Raw genomic sequence first — 16,233 nt, forward strand, 5'->3', positions numbered from 1 at the left:
AATTTACAAGTGATTTAGTCCCTACCATATATTGCAAGTGTGCTGCACGCATTCGGCCAAAAACAACTTGCCGATGATTAATCCTAACTATTAAAAACAGTAAATAGCTCATTTTCCCCCCTCCTCCTCCGAAAATACTCACTCACTCACTCTCACACACTCACTCACACACACTCACTCACACACACACACACACACTCACACACACACACACACACACACACGTGAGACTAAATGCGCAAGTTACAAAATCAGAAGATCCAATGCTTTTGCTACCCTCTTCACATTGAACCTCACAAGAAAGATTCTAGTCATTTCTACCAACTGCACATATTTTATCACTTTATTTTGCCATTTTCATGCAGGCTTACATGAAGGAAAAGCAACACAGAAAAAAAATTCAGATTCATTCTCTTCTTCAAACCTTAAATGCAGGGTTTTCAACATGCTTCACACATCGCTGTATAGTTTTAACTTCACCTTCTTGCATTTTTATTGACAACACTATCTACCACAGTTGACAAACACGTTGATGCATGCGACAAACAGAAAGCCCTTGGACACCTATGATACACATCCAGTCATTATTATCATCATCATCACCATCATCATATATGATTCAATTGTGACACTCCAAAACCCATCGAAATGTACCTTCATTTCACACCTTTCATTTCCAGCAAAATACCCGCAGTCCAGTTAGCTTTTCCCCAGTTAGTGAAGTCCCGAGTATCAAAATATAGCAACAAGAATATGACGAATGGCAAGATAGCCGACCAAAGCCATGACCAAATCTAAACAATGTTGCATAAATTTGAAACAGGTCATTCAGACATATTTCTACATGAAGTCACGTGAATATCAGTACACTATAAGATCATTATTATGCCATATCTACGGGATACAGTATTATACGCCAAAAAATTAAAAAATAAAAGATGTCCACAGCAAGCAGGAAGATCATCACCTTATCAAGGACTCTTCATCAAGGTCACAAAATGTGGTTAGTACTTCCGGGTGAAGAAACCAACATCATAGTGTCAGAAGTTGGTTTCTTCTGGTGAAGTATAAACTCGATTTAACCTCGGTTCCGCTGGAAATTAAAACCATGAAACCTTTCATAATATCCAGTCATGAAACGTTATTAGAATTTCCAGGTTACTTTTTCTAAACCCAGTTGCAGAAAAGCTACAGAAAAGCAAGCTAAACTTAAGTTAGCCCAAATGTCAAATGAAATACACAAAAATGACAATGTTATCGAACAGGAACATTGCGTATCCCACATCTGACACCAAAACCATTGTGCAAACACAACATTTATCGCCTTTGCACGGTTTATCTCCATTCAGAATAATACAAAGTACAAAAAGCTGATACTTAAAAAAAAAAAAACAAACAAAAACATGTTCCACTGTTAAAATTGTATCTACATGTACACAAAGTGTTGCATCTCAGATCGCCGTTTACTTTTTTACAGTGAGAATGAATGATTGCAGTTCTGTCTCCGTTCATGTCTATCAACACCAAATTCATCCAACATGGCAGCTGTCACTTTTTCTCACTGCATTGCTTGTACTGACAATGGTTTGCTCCACTGCTGCACTGTTACGAATCTATGAACGTCTCCACACAGCTAGGACAAACACATATTGGTTGCATCTGTAATCTTACAAATTTGAGAAGAACAAACAATATCTTTTATAAGTGCTGCATTGCAGCCAATAAGCATTGACTCGTGATGCCTTCCAAAAGGTGAAGGCGACAACAACTCAATTGTTTCTTGAGTAAAAAGCTGCCAGCAGTTGTGATGTTTGCTCTTTTTTTTGTCGCCGTCATCTGAACAGCTCATGACCCCACTAAACAACAGGCATTTACACTGTCATTCTGGACCACATAACTTATCACTGTTCCAAAGTTTTGGAGTTCTTGCATCCACACTGTGTCAACCTCAGTGACAAATAGGTACACACGTATCAAGAACACCAGCCCACACATGCAGCTTTTGAAATCTATCTTCACAGAGCTTTCCTAAACTGTAGGGTTGCCTATCCTTGGGACACCCAGTTTCTAGAGTCACATGCGCGGACATTGAGCTGATACTCGCGCTTGCGTCGCATTTTGGACAAGATGCTGGTCCCTTTCTTCCGCCCTGCTCTGCTTTGCTTTACTGAATGATACATGTAGCTTATCCTTTGGATAAGTAGCGTCTGGAGTCCCTTGCAGGTACATTGGGCTAATACTAGCACTTGAGTTGGACTCTGGACAAAGATGCAGGTTCATATATGGCAAGAAGTCTGTGATCTGCTCGACTGAAGGTTAGCTTATTTTATCACTTGCAAGGATATTTCAGCCCTGGCAGTATACCTTGAGACACACTCAGGATGCCGCTTTTTTTCCATGGCAGCTTTAGAGGCCACATAAGCAATGCAAGCTGTGACATTTATATGTAGTTTCCTGATGCCACTTGACATTGGAGCAAAACTTCAAATTTCATCCGGTGCCAACGAGATGAATCTTTTCTGACGAAACTAATTCCTCCTATGTTATCCTCCGTGGTGTGGCTCAGCATCTTGGCGAATGCTTGCACCTCAAATCACTGACACGACACTGATTCATGCGTACCATGTCTTCTGACCTCCTTTCATCACAAAAGTACATGCAACAGATGAACTATGAATGGAGAAGGGTATTTGGAAAAATATCTTCACAGTTTGAACTTGTTTTTTTTTTGTTTGTTTGTTTTCTCTTTCGCTCTAGATCACTTTTCCAGCACTCTTGTCTAACAAGACCTAATAGAAAATGGACATTCTAACACTGATATTATGGTCTGTTGTATCTGACATCTGATGATGTCCTATAACATGATACTCTGCCCTATCAAAATTTAATCATTAATTTTTTTCTGAAAAAATATTGCCGACTGACGTGGTCATTTTGGTGTTTTCTGTTTTTTTTTTATGAAAAACTTTATACGACCCACTGTCCTGATGACCCATTGATGTATTGTCTACTGTCTCTGAGTCCAAATCACATGTTGTAGGCGACATAAATGGGGTCAAGCTGATCGTTGAGAAAGCCATCTCTGAGATGCATGCGCTGCTTTTCGCCGCGGGAATTGATCGGAATGACACCTGGATCCACAACGACGACAACCCCCACGATCAGATAATGCTCTTCCAGAACGACGTTGGTTACCAAGGGAACCAGATCCAGGGCCTCATTTTCGTTTCCATCAAGCTCCACTACCACAACGAGTAAGTTTGTCCAAGTGAACACAGCACTGAAACAACAAAAAGTAGGAATTAGTGATAATTACCAATAAATTGTTAAAATAGCTTCTCCAAGATTTTCAGTCTATTTTCAGAGGAATGGCAATAAGTAGCTTTTACACTAGGCTATCAGCTACACATCATCTATGTAACAGCAGTAAGGTTTATGCCTAAAGGAAACTGGAGAAAACCATTGTGCCTTACAGGTATACCAGATGAACATTTTGAGATAGATTCCAAGATTAGGGATAATTCTGAAGAAGAATATTACACAAAGGAACAAATCTGGACGGTAAAATACACTGACCCTTGTTTATACCGTTTATCTCACTTAACCAAGATGGACGTTCCAGGTTAATAATCGCAAGGCCAATTCCCAAAACGACGTTGAACACAAACTACCAAAAAACTAAGAAAGTATGAAAAGAGGACAGAATCATCCAAAGAGACGCAATGGTACTCATTTCTGACAGGCTATCCAGATCTGGTCTAGCTGCCCTCAAAGGGACCTAATATTCACTTTTATCTGCAAATTGCATCCTAAGTTTGCTAATAGGCTTCGAAGAATTTGGCAGAAAAATTCTTGCAGATATCATCTTTAAGAGTTTTGGAGTGTATTCTTCATTGTCATTTAAAAAAGTTTGGTGGCCATATTGGCTTTTGAGCAAAAACGTCATTAAAATCTGTTAAAAACATTAAAAGTCTGTCACTGGTCGAAATTATAACATCCTAAAAACTTTTGAATTTTGATAAAACTTTGCCAATTCATTATAAAAAGGCTGTAAGGGTAACTGGACAATTACATACTCTTGAATTAAATGTATCTGGTCCAGTATGATTTGTCAATGGTTTCCCAAAGTGGCCTTTGCATTTTGATCTACCAGCATCACTGTGGTGCTGAATTATTGTTACACACGGACAGCTATAGCAATTCACGAAACTGCAGGCACTTCTAGTTTTTCTATTGGATTTCAGTTTTCGTCACGTGATTTTTTTTTCCCAAAGAGCTTTATCTGGAAAATTTTTGGAGGATGCCGAACATTTCTGTAAAATGAAAATGCACCTAAAGCCTTGTGAGATGGCGCAAGTTCATCTACAGATGAAAAAGATATGAAAATAGCAACAGCTTGCTGAAGTGAAGGGAGAATGCGATCTGGCATGCCATGTCTCTGTTAGCTACTTAGGCAACTGCTAGTGACTAATGCTTATGTAACAAATGATGGCATAGAAAAAAAAAAACAAAAAAACAACAAATAGGTGGGGGAGAGGTGATGACGAAACAAATGTTACCAAAAATATTTCAGGCATGTCAAACTGTCATCACGGCAACACAAGTTCAACAGCTATGAGCTTGGCGAATGACTTTACAAGTGATCTTCAGCACAAGATAGACTGGTGGGCAATAAAACGCTTCCCCAGCTGTGGGAGCTATGCCAAATTTCAAGCCAGGAAGTACATTTGTCAGTTACCTGGCAGAGATCTGTGGTTTTCTCCACTACCCTTACCAACATGAACGCTGTTACAGAGTAACAGTAAAATATATGGATGGGGACACCCTAAAATTATATTAAAAACACTCTGAAAAGTCTTAATCAGTAATCTGTTACAAATATCTGTATATTTTAGACAACCATCCAGGATAAAAAAGAGTATATTCGCGATAGCTTGACCTCCCCATAACAGATTTCATGTCATCTTACACTCAGGCCAGTGTTAAAATGTAGGATATTTAAAACTATAACTGACTCGCTGAAAGAATGACAGACTTTATACCTAGTATGTGAAGCTGCATGTGAAAGTATGTGAAAATCAGTGTGGATAAGTTTTATGCATAAAAACGGACACCCGGTGTCCGCCCACCACAATGCCGGACGCCATCATGTAAGTGAAACCTTCCTGAGTACAGCATAAAAGTACAGATATTTGTACACCAGCTCTCGACCATCATGAACATTCCAGTTCGCTGACATCAAGACCAATTTCCAAAACGACATTCAACTCAAACCACTGAAGTAAGAAGTTAGGATGGCTTCAAGCGGAAAGAGGCAAAGAATTAAATCAGTATCGCAACTGTTTGCCATGATAATTCAGCAGCTGTCAGCAATCGGAGTATTTCACAGGTACTTAAATGTAGACCAATGAAAAACCTGCAAGAATCTGCAAGACTTTGACCAATAACACATCTTTTTGTTCGGTGTAACTGGCCTAGTCAAACAAAACTTAAGCCAATAACATTGCTCTATCTATACGTCCTGTGTGGGCTGGGCCATTTGAACAAAACTTTAGCCAATTGCACTGCTCTATCTATATGTCCAATGTAACTGGCCCAGTCGAACTAAACTTCAGCCAACTGCATTGCTCTATCTATATGTCCTCCGTAAATGGCCCATTCAAACAAAACTTCAGTCAATAACACTGCTCTATCTATATGGCCAGTGTGGGTTGGCCCAGTCGAACAAAACTTCAGTCAATAACACTGCTCTATCTATATGGCCAGTGTGGGTTGGCCCAGTCGAATAAAACTTCAGTCAATAACACTGCTCTATCTATATGGCCAGTGTAACTGGCCCAGTCGAACAAAACTTCAGTCAAAAACACTGCTCTATCTATATGTCCAGTGTAACTGGCCCAGTCAAATAAAACTTCAGTCAATAACACTGCTCTATCTATATGTCCAGTGTAACTGGAGCAGTCAAACAAAACTTCAGTCAATAACATTGCTCTATCTATATGTCCAGTGTAACTGGCCCAGTCAAACAAAACTTCAGTCAATAACACTGCTCTATCTATATGTCCAGTGTAACTGGCCCAGTCAAACAAAACTTCAGTCAATAACACTGCTCTATCTATATGTCCAGCGTAACTGGCCCAGTCAAATAAAACTTCAGTCAATAACATTGCTCTATCTATATGGCCGGTGTGGGTTGGCCCATTCAAACAAAACTTCAGTCAATAACACTGCTCTATCTATATGGCCAGTGTGGGTTGGCCCAGTCGAATAAAACTTCAGTCAATAACACTGCTCTATCTATATGGCCAGTGTAACTGGCCCAGTCAAATAAAACTTCAGTCAATAACACTGCTCTATCTATATGGCCAGTGTGGGTTGGCCCAGTCGAACAAAACTTCAGTCAATAACACTGCTCTATCTATATGTCCAGTGTAACTGGCCCAGTCAAATAAAACTTCAGTCAATAACACTGCTCTATCTATATGTCCAGTGTAACTGGCCCAGTCAAACAAAACTTCAGTCAATAACATTGCTCTATCTATATGTCCAGTGTAACTGGCCCAGTCAAACAAAACTTCAGTCAATAACACTGCTCTATCTATATGTCCAGTGTAACTGGCCCAGTCAAACAAAACTTCAGTCAATAACACTGCTCTATCTATATGTCCAGTGTAACTGGCCCAGTCAAATAAAACTTCAGTCAATAACACTGCTCTATCTATATGTCCAGCGTAACTGGCCCAGTCGAACAAAACTTCAGTCAATAACACTGCTCTATCTATATGGCCGGTGTGGGTTGGCCCAGTCAAACAAAACTTCTGTCAATAACACTGCTCTATCTTTATGTCCAGTGTAACTGGCCCAGTCGAACAAAACTTCAGTTAATAACACTGCTCTATCTATATGTCCAGTGTAACTGGCCCAGTCAAACAAAACTTCAGTCAATAACACTGCTCTATCTATATGTCCAGTGTAACTGGCCCAGTCGAACAAAACTTCAGTTAATAACACTGCTCTATCTATATGTCCAGTGCAACTGGCCCAGTCAAACAAAACTTCAGTCAATAACATTGCTCTATCTATATGTCCAGTGTAACTGGCCCAGTCAAACAAAACTTCAGTCAATAACACTGCTCTATCTATATGTCCAGTGTAACTGGCCCAGTCAAACAAAACTTCAGTTAATAACACTGCTCTATCTATATGTCCAGTGTGGGTTGGCCCAGTCAAACAAAACTTCAGTCAATAACACTGCTCTATCTATATGGCCAGTGTGGGTTGGCCCAGTCAAACAAAACTTCAGTCAATAACATTGCTCTATCTATATGGCCGGTGTGGGCTGGCCCAGTCAAACAAAACTTCAGTCAATAACACTGCTCTATCTATATGGCCGGTGTGGGCTGGCCCAGTCAAACAAAACTTCAGTCAATAACACTGCTCTATCTATATGGCCAGTGTGGGCTGGCCCAGTCAAACAAAACTTCAGTCAATAACACTGCTCTATCTATATGGCCGGTGTGGGCGGGCCCAGTCGAACAAAACTTCAGTCAATAACACTGCTCTATCTATATGGCCGGTGTGGGCTGGCCCAGTCGAACTAAACTTCAGCCAACTGCATTGCTTTATCTATATATCCAGTGTAACTGGCCCAGTCAAACAAAACTTCAGTCAATAACACTGCTCTATCTATATGGCCAGTGTAACTGGCCCAGTCAAACAAAACTTCAGTCAATAACACAGCTCTATCTATATGTCCAGTGTAACTGGCCCAGTCAAATAAAACTTCAGTCAATAACACTGCTCTATCTATATGTCCAGTGTAACTGGTCCAGTCAAACAAAACTTCAGTCAATAACACTGCTCTATCTATATGTCCAGTGTAACTGGCCCAGTCAAACAAAACTTCAGTCAATAACACAGCTCTATCTATATGGCCGGTGTGGGTTGGGCCAGTGGAACCAATCTTCCCTCAATAACATTGCTTTATCTTAATGTCCATTGTGGGCTGCCCAGTCAAGGAAAACTTCTGTCAATAACACTGCTCTATCTATCTGTCCGCTATGGGCCAGTTTGTTGGCTCAATCAAGCAAAACTATAGCCAACAACCATCTATGTGTCCGGTGTGGGCCAGTTTGCTGGCTCACATGAGCAAAATTTCAGCCAATAACATAGCTCAATCTATTTATTTATTTATTTGATTGGTGTTTTGTGCCGTACTCAAGAATATTTCACTTATACGACGGTGGCCAGCATTCTGGTGGCCATTATGGCAGAGCCCGGGGGAAACCCACAACCATCCGCAGGTTGCAGACAGACCTTCCCACATGCGGCCGGAGAGGAAGTCAGTTTGAACTCACAGCGACCGCATTAGTGAGAGGCTCCTGGGTCATTACACTGTGCTAGTGCGCTAACCAACTGAACCACGGAGGCCCCCCATAGTTCTATCTAAATGTCCAAGTGGGCTGGCTCAGTCCAGCAAAACTTTAGCCGATAACATTGCTCTCTATGTTCAGTGCGGGCCAGTTTGCTGGCTCAGTTGAGCAAAACTTTACCTAATAACATTGAAGTTATTTAGTAATTATTTAATATCTACTTATTAAATAAATGAATTATTTAGTAGTTATTTAACTGTGACTAAATATCCAGTGTGTGTTTTTCATTGCTGGCTAAAACTTTGTCTGCCAAAACAATCAACCCCTCATCAATGATTCATTTGTTGTTTTAAATGATTGGTGTTTTACTCTGTACTCAAGAATATATTTCACTTACAGGATATGGCAGCCAGTATTATGGTGGGAGAAAACCGGGCTGAGCCCACGGGGAAACCCATGACCATCTGAAGGTTGCCAGAACTTTCCACTTACCGCTGGAATGACTGAATGATTATGGCTTTCCAAATGCCTCTCAAAGATGTCACATTGACTTACACCCTGAGAGGAAGCTAGCATGAGCTGGACTTGAACTCATAACGACTGCATTAGAGAGAGGCTCCTGGGTCATTGTGCAGTGCTGGCATGCTACTTCACTCGAAGTGACACTAACACATAAGTGTAATTTCCTTAGTATGATGTTATCAACTAATCGATTAAAAAGGCTTTATCACAAATTGGAAAAAGGCAAATTGAATTTTAGGTATTACAAAGGAATATCCCAAATAATCACCCTTCAAGAAATATCCTCCTTGTCGGCGATTATAACAAAATGCATAGAACCAGTACAAGTCTAGTATTCACTGAAAGGCAATAATTTGAGCTATTCATGGTAAATGTGGATTTTTGGCAAAAAAATCTCCAGAATAATGCCTTATTAAAAGAATAAATAAAATATCAAATGGTCTGTATTATTGAGTTTCCAGCTTGTAGCTACATGCAAACGTTCTGGCATACAGACAAGAAAATATGCCAGAATATACATATAGTGCCGTGGGTGCCGACTTGAATTGTGGCCAAACACTCCCTGCCTTCCAGATGGCGGAAGTTCCTAAGGCCTATCATAACCGACAATTTACAACAGATACATAATAAACTCTTCTTTGAAAAACCATGACAAATGGTGATGTACTGCTACCGACGGGATGTCTCTACCTGATGTCTAATTTCAGTAATTACCACGAATTCTTCTGCAGTCTGGATTCATTGCCTGCATTATTGAGTGTGTCCTTCTTGCACAATGAGAATTTTTCTCCAACACCAATGTAAGCTGATCAGAGTATCCATTTTCCAGGGCTACAGCTTTGCCTCATATTTAGCTCAGCCAAAATCCATCTAACTTTTTGCCTACAATATCAACTGTGTTTTTCAAAGGGTACACCCAATCAAAGAAGATGTTTTTCAAAAACTTGACTAATATTCTATGTTCTTCAGCACTTTCAAGAACCAATGTAGTGTAAAAACCTTCATGTAGCCATTGGTCGTTTACAACTAATTCAGGTCACGACTGGTGGTTTACAACTAACTCATGTCATGATTGTTGGTTTACAATAAACTCATGTCACGATTGGTGGTTAACAACTAACTCATGTTGTGATTGATGGTTTACAATAAACTGATGTTGTGATTGGTGGTTTACAATAAACTCATGTCACGATTGGTGGTTTACAAGTAACTCATGTCACGATTGGTGGTTTACAATAAACTCATGTAGCCATTGGTCGTTTACAACTAATTCAGGTCACGACTGGTGGTTTACAACGAACTCATGTCACGATTGGTGGTTTACAACTAACTCATGTTGTGATTGGTGGTTTACAACTAACTCATGTTGTGATTGTTGGTTTGCAATAAACTTATGTCTTGAATGGAGGTTTACAAGTAACTCATGTCATGATTGGTGGTTTACAACTAACTCATGTCATGATTGGTGGTTTACAACTAACTCATGTTGTGATTGGTGGTTTACAATTAACTCATGTTGTGAATGGTGGTTTGCAATAAACTTACGTCTTGAATGGAGGTTTACAAGTAACTCATGTCACGATTGGTGGTTTACAATAAACTCATGTCTCCAATGGAGGTTTACAACTAATTCAGGTCACGACTGGTGGTTTACAACTAATTATTAGTCCATTTAAAACAGGAAGCAACAAGATAAGTAACACAGAAAAATCAAGACCTTCCAATGAGGTCCCCCCCAAAATGGTCTGCAAAACTTTTTCAACAAAATTCGAGGATTTCCAGAATCAGAAACAGCAAACTGTTTCCCAACTCCATTGTAAGTTGATCGAAGTGTCTTTTTTCCACTTGTGCAGCCTTACTGCTTATGGTCCCATTTATTTGGATTTATGGTTTATTATATGTCTTCCAGTAATCAATGATGGAAAATAAACATGTTTATTCAAATGCAAAACTACCACCCATTGGTCAATTTCAGAACTTCACAAAAAGTACAATCGAATCAGTCTACACAGAACAACGCCTTCAGAATAACGCCTTCACAACATACCTGATTGAACACCTTGTAAACATGTGAAAAGGTAGAATTACAGTATGTTTACATTACTTCATAATACACATACATCTGATTTAATGGCTGAAGCTCTAAGCCCGTGCTTACCAAACAGCTTAAGACTTGCGTCATAAATTGCAAGTGCTTGAAAAGCCAAACTCGGCAAATTCAGAGCAGGAAAGAACACAAAATGTGGTAGGTACATTGTCCCGCTGTAAAGCATCATTGTACAAAATTTAAACTCCCTACAGCAAATTATTTTAATTTTAGCTGTGTTTAAAATTTTGACTTAAGACCTTTGATAAATACACTCGCAGATTGTATCTTTCAGGCAACTCTTGACTTTTGTTGTATCCTTACACAAACGTAATGCATCTGATAACATACATCACGTCTAACAACACCAAACAAACACTTCAATCATAGTCCTGCCCCAGGGAAAGCTCCAGCTGTGAAAATAAAAATTACCAACAGCTGCTACCAATGAATCTGGTCTTCAAAAATTGCATGTTGAACATATTATGAATGAGGCTTTTGATATTTGTCCAAGACTTAGAGGATGTATAATGCCAACCAGCTGACATTTTGAATGGCTGGCTAATCTTGGAAGTCCAAGACTCAAATTTAATTAAGATGGGATCGGGAATTATCCCTACTTCATAAAAGCATCTTAACTTAACACTCAGCAGGCTGGTTCCCAGCTTGAACTAAAAGCTCTTGAACTGTTGCTTTCAGCCCATCAGTTTACCAAAGAAAACAATTTTAGTAATAAAAAAAAACAATTTCACAAGGCAGCTTGACATATGACCATTTTAGGAATTTTGATTCTTTTCTCATAGAGCTGTGACAAGCAGCTCTATTTGTGGCTCAGTCGGTCAGTCAGTCAGTTGGTTAATACGTCCGTCTGCCTTAGTTGCACGGTAAAATTATTTATCTTGATAATCAGAACAAAACACTCCAAATGGAGAAAGTGTGAAAGGTCATAAGTGAACACGGGCAGATTTCATAAAGCCCTCTCCGACTTTAAGAAGTCAAAATATGAAATACGACAACAAGGGTAGTTTCTGGGCTCTAGAGGTTAAAATTTTGTTCGCCAATTCATTGTTACCTTAAGGCAAATGTGTCTACATGTCAGCTTCTAGTACCAAAAACTAAGCATAATAGGTTTAAAATTTTGACATACGTCAGAAATAGCTTTGTCGAATCGCTACAAACATACAAGTTTTCATGACCTAAAATGCCAGAATCCCATTATTCCAATAATGCTTAAGCAGCCGATATACATGTATTTGTATGACTAATACAGTAAAGTATAACGGTACAAAGGCCTTATAACTGAAAGAAAACAAAAACTGAAGAGATTCGGTTTTTCAAATTTTTTCTCTCCACTGTTAAAATTAAAATGCCGTCTTATGCTTGAAATTTATTTGACTCTCACATGAGTACAAACTGATACCCAGTGGAAATTTTGTGACCAAACATCCCACAAAAAAGTCAATGTCACTTTGCACTCTGATTGCCCAATGTTAGAAAACAGGATGTTGAAAATGTGACCCACTGATCGACAAACAGTAATGTCAAGCTGCTTGTCAGAACTACATGTAAAATGTCACCTGATATTTCAACATAAATTTTTGACAGCTGAAACAAGAGACTTTAAAGTCAAATCTTGTGACCAGAAAGAGGGGTAGGGGACAGAGGCTTGAGGGGTAGGGGACAGAGGCCTGAGGGGTAGGGGACAGAGGCTTGAGGGGTTGGGGACAGAGTCTAGCGGGGTAGTGGACAGAGGCCTGAGGGGTAGGGGACAGATGCTAGAGGGGTTGGGGACAGAGGCCTGAGGGGTTGGGGAGAGAGGCCTAAGGAGTCGGGGACTGTGGTTGAGGGGTAGGGGACAGAGACTTGAGGGGTAGGGGACAGAGGCTTGAGGTGTAGGGGACAGAGGCCTGAGGGGTCGGGGACAGCGGTTTGAGGGACAGATGCTAGTGGAGTTGGGGACAGAGGCCTGAGGGGTAGGGGACAGGGGTTTGAGGGGTAGGGGACAGAGGCTAGAGGGGATTGAGGACAGAGGTTTGAGGGGTAGGGGGCAGAGGTTTGAGGGGTAGGTGACAGAGGTTTGAGGGGTAGGGGACAGCGGTTTGAGGGGTAGGGGACAGAGGCTTGAGGGGAAGGGGACAGAGGTTTGAGGGGTAGGGGACAAAGGTTTGAGGAATAGGGGACAGAGACTTGAGGGGTAGGGGACAGAGACTTGAGGGGTAGGGGACAGAGACTTGAGGCAAAAAGACCTGAAATAAGAGCCCGCTCCAGAATTTGTCCCATATTTTGGCTTGGAAAATGTCACTAAGACTTTATTTTGTGTTCATAAGTTTAAAAAAAGAAACCACCAAAAACTGATGGGTTGGTTACAGAGGCCTGAGGCGAAGAGACCTGAAGTAAGAACCCACTCCAGAAAATGTCACTAAGATTTATTTCCTTTAATAAGCTTAAAAGAAAAAAAACAGCAAAAACTGAAAATGTCCACTTCTGCACCCACCCACCCACCCCAAAAGGTACCAGAAAATGGAAAAAAATAAATAAATAAGACAATGAGGGAGAGAAGCAGACCATTTATCCTCTCTTATCAACTTGTCACTGTCAAGTCACAGAAGGAAAGTTCTAACCAGTTAAGCTACAGTTACAATAGAAAAAACATCTGGGTGGAAACAGCTCCTTAACCATGACCAGCTGATATGAGATTCCTGGGGACAAAGAGTGTTTACTGTGGCAACTTCACCCCCAGACATACTATCCCTCCCCACTCCAAGCCATTCTCCTATTTAACCATGGAGGCTTATCTGAGGGTTCAAAGGTCAACTGTCATGTGTAGTAGAGTGGAGATTCAGGGTGAGCATTAGAGATCTATGGATAATCCTTATATCATGTTGATTTCACTAAGCACAGCTCTGAAGTCAGAGGATATGGTGACCCTTTTCCGTTCTCACAAAATGTCACATGGTTTTCTTCAGGCACCTTAAGGGTCACTTAATCAGAAAATGTCACATGATTTCCTTATGTCACATTTTTGGTCACTTCATCAGAAAATGTCAGTATTCTAGACAATATATAACTTGTGTGGTCACATCTAATCAAATTACAACAACATATTCTTATTTTACATGTCACTAACGGCTTTGTTTGTTTTTCAAGACATAAATTTCCAAATTTCTGTTTTTTTTGTTTTTTTCCAAACTCTGAAATCCTATCTTTGAAGACCATGAGCATTTCTCATAACTTTGCTATGTGCCAAAAAAAAAAAAACAAACAAACCAAAAAACAAAAAAAAAACCCCAGAAGTTAGGAACAAAAGCAATGAGCAGAATGAAGAGTTCTGACATGTTAACTAGCTATTTGGGTGTTCTCTGGGAGAAGTGTTAGGTGCATGCATTCTGAAATTCATTGAAAAAAAGTGTCTGAAACATGACTATGAGGAACAAGAGTGTAAAGACTCCTTTTTCTTTATTAGTTAAAGAGCTCAAACCACCACAGTGGTTGAATATTTTAAAAGCAAAAAAAAAAAAAACCTCACAAATTGGCAGAAATCCAACATTCTTACTGCTTATACTGCCTTTTAGGCCAAGGATAATGTGCAATATTTCAATCTCCACAAAGTCAGTTACAATCTACTGATCATATTTTGTAAGCATGAGCCAACCTAGCCTTTGGGTATCAACTAAACTTTGACTGACTCGCTCTAATGCCTATTGCCACCCAGGCCTGAAGAACACTGCAGTGAGGCCATTATATCAGTGACATGGTTTTACTCAGTTACAGGATACAGAAATATATCATGTCAGTAACCCTCAAACTAGACGACTGTCCAGTCAGCCGACACTTATCACATTGGCTGCAGGCTACAGCAATATACAGGTCCCCCACATGACTAGTGCTGTCCAATGGGGTATTTTATCTGATGCAGTATAATGTCTAATGCTTGATAATGTTTGATGCGGGATAATGTCTGATGCCTGGTAATGTCTGATGCCAGATAATGTCTGATGCCTTATAATGTCTGATACAAGATAACATCTAATGCAGGATAATGTCTGATGCCTGATAATGTCTGATGCAGGGTAATGTCTGATGCCTGATAATGTCTGATACAAGATAATATCTGTAGCCTAATAATGTCTGATGCCTGATAATATCTGATGCCTAATAATGTCTGATGCCTGATAATGTCTGATACAAGATAATGTCTGATGCGGGATAATGCCTTGATGCCTGATAATGTCTGATACAAGATAATGTCTGATGCGGGATAATGCCTGATGCCTGACAATGTCTGATGTGAGATAATGTCTGATGCAGGATAATGCCTGATGTAGGATAATGCCTGATGCCTGATACGTGACAATGTCTGATGTGAGATAATATCACATACAGGACAATTAACATTCCCTGTTCAAGGTCCAATTGATTGGAAAGCCAAGCATCTCAACTTCTAGGCAGATATATACCCCAAATTCAACTTAAATAGAATAAGATCTTCCAAAAATCACCTTGAAATTGAAGAATCTTGGCGCTGATTCAACAAGAAAGTCCTTTATTACTTCTGCACGACTTATATTACACTTAATTTCTGAGATGCAAAGTTGCACAAGAAAAAGCATAAAAATGCTGCACAAGCATAATTGCTGCGCGGAAATCACTCGCATAGTTGCACATAGAACCACTGTGAGCAGAAAATGTAGGCTTACCTTTCGCAGATTTTGCGATGCGATCTCTGAACGCTTGTCTCTATGTCAATGGGGTGGTACCTCATTCCACGCAGCATCACGGTCTCATCCAACGATCCGACAATGAAGATAGCATCATGGCGCTCTGCCAATCACAACAAATGATAACATGTTTGGTCGGCTCATATCTTATCAGCACAAAACCAGCCCCATGTATCGCTTTTCAACATTACTTACATGAAGGTCATTTCAGAAAGGAGGGTCCTTATCAGAAGCAAATAAAGATCACAGGATACATCAGGTGCTGAAACTTCCATTTTTTACTGTAAAGTATCGACCTAACTTTCAATCAAACTTCAAAGTACCTTTATATCAACAACAGAATGCTCAGAATGAGGTGAAATGGGTGACATTTTAGGTAAAATACAGTACTTTCTAGTGCTGCCTTACTGGAATGCCATGCTGAGTTCTCATCAAAGCAATGCTGATACCAGGCCGACCCATTACTTGGCCTATCATATTACCCTGAGCGTCTGGCAAGGACGTACAATAAATGCACATTTTAAATTCTCAGGTA

The 16,233-nt window shown here is 40.0% G+C and overlaps 1 protein-coding gene across 1 annotated transcript in view; it reads right to left on the reverse strand.

Annotated features, from left to right (window-relative positions):
- Window positions 1-206: 206 nt before the first annotated feature.
- Window positions 207-16,233, reverse strand: part of LOC135464785 (disco-interacting protein 2 homolog C-like) — a 139,431-nt gene continuing 123,404 nt past the window's right edge. Inside the window, 2 exon segments of the mRNA XM_064742332.1 lie at window positions 207-3,280; window positions 15,678-15,801. Of these exon segments, the coding sequence (XP_064598402.1) occupies window positions 3,028-3,280; window positions 15,678-15,801 (377 nt within the window). The 3' untranslated portion in view covers window positions 207-3,027.

Source organism: Liolophura sinensis, chromosome 4 (genome assembly GCF_032854445.1).
Source record: "Liolophura sinensis isolate JHLJ2023 chromosome 4, CUHK_Ljap_v2, whole genome shotgun sequence".
In the NCBI taxonomy this organism is placed as follows: domain Eukaryota; kingdom Metazoa; phylum Mollusca; class Polyplacophora; order Chitonida; family Chitonidae; genus Liolophura; species Liolophura sinensis.